Genomic DNA, 8,649 nt, shown 5'->3' with positions numbered 1-8,649 from the left:
TGTCAAACAAGAAGCAACCCTTTTCCTCGTTGTCCATGGTCAGCAATCATCAACCAATTCATATTACGTATAATTACTCTAAAAACCCTAACAAGGGCATTCATATCTATCAGATACTCCCCACCTTATAATCATTTCTCTAACTGCCCCTCGCCACTAACTCCGTCACCATTGACCACCGCTTTGTTCTTTCGCATCTCCAACTCCCTCGCCACGGACCTCCACTGTGTGTATTTACCAAAAAACTGCTCCATCTCCTCCAGCGTATGCCCCTGCGTCTCTGGCATAAACGTGTAGAAAAACACCCACGCGACGCATGCGATCCCCATGAACAAGAAAAAGGCCCCACCGATGGTGATCGCCTTATATAGTGATATGAACGTCATCGATAACACTCCACTCGTCACACGGTTCATGCCGACACCAATCGCACACCCCTGCGCACGCAACCTTAGCGGGAAGATCTCTGAGCTGTACACCCACGTGACTGGCCCCATTCCGATAGAGAAGAACGCCACGTAGGACAACACTGACGTGATGCACATAACAACCGCCCACATGAGTTTCGTGTGGCTGTGGTCGATGATGGTGAGGCACATTCCAAGAGAGGCAAGCGAGACGATCATCCCGCCAACGCTGGTCAACAACAACGGTCGCCTCCCAACTCGGTCAAGGAGGAAGGTGGCAACGAGGATGAACATTGTCTTTACAGAGCCGACCGCAATGGTGGCGACGAGCAATTTGTCAGAGGAGGTGATGCCGGCCTTCTTGAAGATGCGAGGGCTGTAGAGGACGACGGCGTCGATGCCAGAGGCTTGTTGGAAGAAGTGGATGCCAACAGCGCATATGAGGACGTGGCGGACTGACGGGGTCGGGTGGAGGAGGAGATCGCGCCACACGCCTTCCCCAGTGCTCCGCTTGGTGACCTTGACAACATCTTCGTTGCACTCCTCAGGGATGCCAGCAGCCTCCTTGATGTCAGCAAGCCGGAGCGCGGCCTCCTCCTTGGAGTCGGACGTCCTGGCTAGGACACGCTTTGCGTCGCCCAGGCGGCCCTGCATGATGAGCCACCGGGGGGACTCCGGCATGACGAGGACCACAAACGCAAGGAGGACCGAGGGGATTGCTCCCACGCCAAGCATCATACGCCACCCGAGGTTGAGGCGAAGCTTGGAGAAGGCATAGTTAGAGATATAGCCAAGGAGGATGCCGACGTTGATGAACACCTGAACCATTGAAATGACATCCATTCATACTGGTTGGTGGCCGTAATAACAAAAAGTTCTATATAAGAAAAATAAGCCGTAAAACATAATCACCTTTCTAACTTCAATTTTTCTTGTAACAAGAATAATGCATGTTCAACAACAAAAAGATAAAATTAATGACAAATGAAAAAATGAAAAAGATGCTATCAAATTAGGGGGAAAAAAAAGAAAATGAGTAAGTACCTCGGGGAAGGAGGTGAGAAAGCCGCGGGAAGAGGCAGGGGAGACCTCGGCGGTGTAGACGGGGGCGATCATGAGGGCGTAGCCGACGCCGATGCCAGCGACGAAGCGGCCAAACATGAGGAAAGCGTAATTGGGGGCGAAGCCCATGAGGAGGGCCCCGGCGAAGAAGATGGCCCCAGCCAAGACGATGGTGTAGCGGCGGCCGATCCAATCGGAGGTTCGCCCTGCCATCGCCGACCCAAGAAGCGAGTACACAGCGAGGATCCCCGTCAAGACCTCCACTTGCACGTCGCTTATCTTCAGGTCCTTCTGTATGTATAAGACCGCTCCACTCATCACTCCTATATCTGCCAAAGTTTAAAAAAAAATCTTATTTACAAGAAATTGAAAAAATAATTAAAAAAATCCTGTGACCTTTTCTCCTCCCTTTTTCTTCAAGTTGATTTTCTTTTATATATATTGTTAATAAGATGAGAATATTATAAATAATAAGCACGATGGATTTTATTCAAAATTAAGTTGGTTGGCTCAAAAGGGGAAAAAATTATGATGTTGTACGAAACCATTTATTACTATATATGCAAATATGCGAAAAATTGAAAATTTCTCGTTTTTCTTTTGCTCTTTTTCATCTCCTATCCATTAAACAAATGACTTTTTGCAATAGATCTATTATTATGATTCTCTGTATGCAAATAAATTCACAAATGACATCGCAAAGATATGTGGTTTAGAGAGTTCCAAACATCATGGACGGTCACCAGGACGAGTCTTCCCATGCCGTAACAACATCGAACGCATCGAGAGAGAGAGAGAGAGAGAGAGGAGAGAGAGAGGGAACTGACCATAACCGAGCAAAACGGAGGTCATGGAGGCCAAGCTGGCGCAGGCGAGGGCGTACTTGTTCCGGCGCGGCTTCGCCGGAGGATCGAAGTCCTCGATCGACTTCCGTTCGACGCCGTTGTTGGAGACGGCATCTTTAGCCACGGTCTTCTGGTCAGCCATCTCCATCTTCTTCTCCAGAGAGAGAAAGAGGGAGAGAGAGAGTTTTTGGGGGTGATTATATGAATAGATTGAAAACGAGCGGAGAAGAAATGAGAGGAGTGAGGGAAGAAGGTACACGAAACTGGTGTGCTGGGATGGGGAGTGTATATGTAGGCCAAAGCTCGCGTCGCTCGTCTTAGAAAGAGACCAAAACCTGCGTCACCGTTTGGACCGTGATTCTGTGCTCTCGTGGGTCTCCAGCCACTTGACTCATAATCTTCACCGTCCCTCTTTTACCTAACATAAAACAAAGCTACAGGTGAAAAAACATCTTTTTGTGAAAAAACATCTTTTTTGCAAAATAAGAGTATGTCCACTTTTAATGTCATCAAAGAACTAGACCCGTCAAATGGGTCAGGTCGTATCGAAAATTGATCGACCCTGATTGACTCATTCAACCCGTTTTCACACATTTCCTCGCAATACAAATATAACGACATCGTACTGATTCGACTCATATCTCGACCTGGCCATATTGCTAAATACTTTTATATATAACTTAATTTAGCAAAACGTATACCCAAACCGATGTGAGAGCACGGAGGGAGCGAGCAAGAGATCAAGTGATGACGAGAGAGAGTGAAGAAGATAGAGTCATGGAGGTAGATCGGGTCTTAATATATTGTGAATCCATTTAACATCCATATTATTTTGGGTTATACAAAATTTATTACCCATTTACTAAATAACTAACTCATAAAATAACTTAATCTATCAAATATGGATTAAGAAATGGGTCCATGAGTCACTTTGACGGGTATATATAAAGACTAGTTATCTTTACCTTTTTTTTCCATATTTGGTAATATCTCTTAGGTCGTCCCTTCACTTGTTGATTATTACCAGAAGTAATCAAATTGGTGATATGAACCAACCATAATTCTCAATTTATAGCAACGTGTTAATAAAAAAACCCTAATTGTTTTCCACCGTCAAAACGCATGTGAAGAAGTAACTTCTAGCAAGTGTCCTAATTTTGACTTTTCTGGCTTTCTTTTTTATCAAATTAAAAGGTAGATTTAGTTTGATGCGTTTGGGCTAATCCAAAACTCAAAAGCAAAGGAAGGAAAAGAAAAGAAAAGTGAGCTTTCCTAGTGGGGAGATAGGCTTGCTAGATTTGGTTGAAAAGCCTCCATCCATTGAATTAGTTATTTATCTATTTAATATTCATTGCTGCTGAGTAATGACTAATTGTTTTTTTTGAAGTTTCTATGACAAGCAGGACAAAAATAAATTATAAAAAACACAAGAATCATGTGGAGACCTTGTACCTAGCTGGTAGGGTTGGGAATCTCTCCCATAACACAGCTGTACGTTGAAATGGGAAATTGTGTTAGATATGAATAAACAAAATCATGCACTGATAAGATACTGATTTATTACATATAGGTACAAATACTATGCCCAAAGTTCAAGGTTTCTTAAGTGTATGTGATTTTTGCAATGTTCAATAAGACAAAAGGGATAGTTTATAAAATTATATTATTATATATGTGGATTTGATGACTTTAAGAAGTGTTCTAATTTTAGGCTGCCGACAGCCAAGAAATGCTTTTTTTAATATGATGGCTTGATTGTTCGTATTATTTTTAATTTTCTTGACCAGTTGATTGCTCATTGATTGGACCAACAAGTTCACTGTCTCTAGTAACAGTAACTTCTAAGTGCATACTCAGCCCAAGAATTCTCAAAGTGTTACAAGCATGTTCATTTTCCTCGCTCAAAGCCGGAGGTTTTGAATTGCCGGATTTGCCTTTTTTCTAATACGGCCACTTTCCAGAGCCCAAATCTGTATGCTCAAGTTTAGTCGACAAAGATTTATCGGATATTCGAAAAGCTGTGAGTGCTCCACTATTACGAGAAAAAAGAAGAAGAAAATATCAAGTTTATTTGACTTGCTACAATTATTATGTGGATTTTGTCATGATTTTCAAAGGAAGGCTATGTCACACCCAATGTTAATTTCATATCCGTTCATAAACAAATGGAATAAAATAAGATCAGTGAGAGAGAGAGAGGACAAGCAAACCTTGTACTATATCTTTGATTTTATCAACAATACATCGATATCTGAGTTGCTCCTCGTCGTTGTTAGTCTCGTCACGAAGCAGAATAACGGACATTTGCAAATCAAACTCTCATTGCGTTGAGATGCACATGTGAGTTGTGTTAGAAAAGTTACACATCGGAGAATTGGTGCAGTACAAAGCAATTACTATATTCTAGTTGGCCCATAACATATTGACTTAAGCTATTGAGTGAATGTAGATCTAACTGGGTATGTCGATGGGCTCAGACTTAGACTCTCTCTTGACGATCTCCCCAAGTGAAGGTATCAGGTTTCTGTTGCGTGCTTCCAACAAATGACATTAGAGACGATGATAAATTGGTGTGCCCCCAATCTGTTTAGGTGTTTAGTGAATAATCTCAAGAAAGGAATCTGGTGACCAACGCGATTTCCGGACAGGTGGGCATTGTGATGTAGCGACAAGGTCTTAAGCCTTCATGGTTCGGTTGGGAGAAAGAGACTAGGGATGAATGTGAGCGTTGGAGATTTAAGTAGAGATATGTTAATGCAGAATGATACCTGAATTAAGGGGGAGCAAACCTAACATTGAGAAGTAGATTATTGAGATGCACGTGTGAGTTGCGTTAGAGAAATCCCGCATCGGAGAATTGATCTAGTGCAGAGCAGTTAATATATTATAGTTGGCTCATAACCCATTGACTTAAGATTTTGAATGAAGGTGGATCCAACTGGATATGTTAATGGACTCAGACTTAGACTCCCTATGGTGATTCGGATGGAGGTATTGGGTTTTTGTTACACATTCCCAACACATTGGTCACAACTTTCAAGTGTTCACAGAAGAAAGCCTATATTTGACTTTGGTTAGTGTAGCTGGGGCAAAAACATATCATAAATTTGCTGTTTTTCTATGTTAAGTTAAAAGACAAATTATTTGATTCGATTTTCCATCATAAAATGGACAAAGATTAAAATCGGTAATAGTTTATGGTTTTGCCCGATTTTATTAATTTTACAATCTCGAATCCCGATCTTACCACAATTTAAATCTTGATCTTATTTTAAAATGTTTTTTTAACAGACAGATCAATCCAAACAATAAAGGATCAAGATCCTATTATTTGGGAAGTGCGGATGACATGTTACAATGTCTTAGATTTTGTATGTCCACACCTTTCATCAACACTTGAAAAAAATTTAATTAGCAACATGTATACTTATGCATTTTATAATTTGCTTAATTGATGTTTTCATATAACATGATGGTAATTGACTTGGTTAACAGGAACATCTAGGAATAGGAACGAAGATGTGTCGCTACATTCGATATGGCGACCCTCATTTCTTAACTCATTAAAGACAATCTAAATTTTCAGCAATTGCACATCCATGTTGAATTTTAACCTAGGTGATATTGTCAAGCTTTCCATGTGCCGGGCATCAACTACACATGGTCCGCGCATGACCCGTGCACGTGCCATGCATGTAGAAGAATTCTATTATTAAATTAACTCTAATCACACTTAGTTATCCATTCATTATGTGCATTTTTAATCGAATTCGTTCAACTATCAATAATAGTGTGAATTTTCTTTTTAACCGACCGTGAACCCAGCAATGGCCTTCCCACTTTCCAGCCAAAAGAATCGCAGTCCTTTCCTATTAATCCAAAGAAAACTTTGGTGAGCATACTTTTGCTAGCCGCCCATCCAAGATACTCGGGATATGCAGATAACGACACCCACTAAAATATATCATAATTAATTAAATCATCATTCCTAAAACTCTTGATGAAATAAATGCAAAAAAATGATCTTGAGAACTACTCCCAAGCACGAGGGGGATTATGAGAGAATGAACCCCCAAGATCACCCGGACGATAGATCAATGTTTTTTTGGTCAAAGACACTGGATCAGACGGTGGATCAATTGAGATGTGCGAAAGTTGACCCCAAAAATTAAATTAAAAAAAAAGAGCAAAAAATGAAAAGATGGCCTTTGGATAGGCACCAAGAGTTGCTAGAAAGGAGAAAAATAATCTGGATAGACGCTCCAGCTAGATTGAGGCAGAAATGCAAGAAAGAACTAAACAGCTTAGATCCCACTAGTCAATTTTGCTCCTTTAAGACTTTAGCTTGGTTGATAAAAAAATAACTGCTAGAAATTGGAAACATCAATATCGATAATGATATATTGTATAACAGCAAATTTAATTGGAGAATTTTTCTTTCACTTATAGTGTTTTTTAACAGTATGGGCCATCTTGGCCAAACAATAAAAATAAAAGAACAGCAAATGAATCACTTGTGCAAATATTTGGATTTGATGAAAATTTAAGCAAAACGAAAAACAATATTCACCCGATTTTAAAAGTGTCAAATGATGATGAACTATTGAATTATCAGATAATTTCTATAAATTAAAATGGCTTCTCCTCTCAACAAAATTGAGTGGGTATAGTCAAATTTTGAGTTAGCGAGAATGCATATCAATAAGATATTTAGTGCACAACCGTCCATGCATCTAATGATTGTGATGTGCTGCGACAATCCTCCTTTATAAATATATATTATCATTGTATAAAACAACACTTCCAAAAAGGAGAAACATTCAACAAGAGACCAACCAATGAAACAAAAAGTTACGCACACACACATGCATACGTATAACAATAGGCATGTGGACATTGCAATCAAAATAGCTACTGATATCTGACTTTTCCTCTCTTTTTAGCCGGTTCTGCATTGTCCCACGCGTTGGTTTCTTTAACTACTAAGCCAATCTCATCGGTTTAACTCCTGACTTTAGGAACTAAAGTTCCCCCAATTCATTGTTGGTCTAAAGCTGGTTTCGTCACAAAAGGTAATATGAAACTTACGTTGGAAAAAGGATATGCCTTTGGGACCAATAGCATCAGTGCCCTTCTTGACTAGTTGGATTCACGTTGGCCACATGTACACTTATCATATGAGAATGCTCTTGAAGAAAAAAAAGAAAAAAGAAAGATGGATTCTTCAAGTCGAGCACGACAAGTCAACGAGAGAGAGAGATTGAAACGGACGAGATGATCAAAGGTGTGCGTCTCCCAAAGTCATATAATGTGTCCAAAACGTTTCCCAAGTCCAAAATGATGTGCTTGTCCCATCAGAGCTTGGAAGGACCCGTGACTTTGACAGCTCAACAGTTCATCACCACCCGTCCTAAATTTGCAAATTGCAACACCCTCAATGATTGTTCTCTCCTCTTTTTTTTTTGTTTGCCAAAGAAAACCCAAAATGAATAAATTCTCTCACAATTTATCTTTTTCTCTTGCTCTTTTTTATTTTGTTTCTTTTGTTTTCATTTTCCTTTTGTCCGCATCAATACAATCAAACTCAGCGTACAGCAATTTGAAGTCGTTTGGCAGAATTGGATTGACAAGGGGTGACCTATTCCGAACCTTTTGCCTGTTCGCCCCACTATTTGATACGATAGATGAATGAAGTGCAAATGAAATTTAGAAAGCGGGATTTACTATAGTATATTGCTTTATAATTTTTATGATTGGTTATGGTAAAGAAATGGAACCCATAAATATCAAATATGTGTCAAAAAGAAGACAGAGAGAAAAAAAAATGAAGAGTTTATTTGGGAACATAAATTGTTTTGTGTTCGAACTTGAAGACCAGTGGACAATTCTTCGGTAGGTCATTTTATGTCCATCCAAAGCGTTGGGAGCATTTGGTACAAAACTCGCATTTTCTTTTTTATAACAATTGATTACATAATATAAGCGAAATTCATGCATTTTTTGTGCCAGGGGAATCAAGATTGGATCATCATCAATCTTGGAGTCTTCACTCTCCATGGCAATTCTTTTCTTTTTGGCCAATATGAAAAATTCTTATATATATGATGTTTCGTAAAATGTAAAGCGTTATAAATTTTCATAAATTATGAAAAAGTTACATGGAACGTGGGTCAACATTTGAAAAGTGATGTGAGGTGCATGCTATTCAGGGAAGGAAGACTAGTCTTGCTGTTATATTTTACAATTCACTTTGTTGCAATTTGGGGATATAGATATTGATTCAATCACATTGTACAGGGGCTTGCATTGCAGACTGGTCCATCTGCATATAGTCA

General features: G+C 39.8%; 1 protein-coding gene across 1 annotated transcript; it reads right to left on the bottom strand.

Moving 5' to 3' along the window:
* On the bottom strand, positions 1-2,665 carry LOC130135574 (polyol transporter 5-like). The gene is made up of 3 exons (XM_056305089.1): positions 2,297-2,665; positions 1,452-1,798; positions 1-1,226 (listed from the first exon to the last, which is right to left on the bottom strand). The coding sequence occupies exons 1-3, from the start codon at positions 2,460-2,462 to the stop codon at positions 132-134; spliced, it is 1,608 nt and encodes a 535-aa protein (XP_056161064.1). The 5' UTR covers positions 2,463-2,665; the 3' UTR covers positions 1-131.
* Between the last annotated feature and the right edge of the window lie 5,984 nt (positions 2,666-8,649).

The sequence above is a fragment of the Syzygium oleosum genome, unplaced genomic scaffold (genome assembly GCF_021117445.2).
Source record: "Syzygium oleosum isolate NSW1041296 unplaced genomic scaffold, Sole_v2.1 Sole_v2.34, whole genome shotgun sequence".
NCBI classification, from domain to species: domain Eukaryota; kingdom Viridiplantae; phylum Streptophyta; class Magnoliopsida; order Myrtales; family Myrtaceae; genus Syzygium; species Syzygium oleosum.
Note: the sequence above shows the minus strand (reverse complement) of the source record. Positions and strands in the feature narration are given on the sequence as shown.

What these genes read in the sequence shown, in the direction of transcription:
- LOC130135574 (XM_056305089.1), bottom strand. Translation starts at nt 2,462, where the DNA reads ATGGAGATGGCTGACCAGAAGACCGTGGCTAAAGATGCCGTCTCCAAC. An exon ending in CTCCGTTTTGCTCGGTTATG is followed by an intron (nt 1,799 to 2,296) that starts GTCAGTTCCCTC and finishes AAACTTTGGCAG; the next exon opens with ATATAGGAGTGATGAGTGGA. An exon ending in TTCTCACCTCCTTCCCCGAG is followed by an intron (nt 1,227 to 1,451) that starts GTACTTACTCAT and finishes TCAATGGTTCAG; the next exon opens with GTGTTCATCAACGTCGGCAT.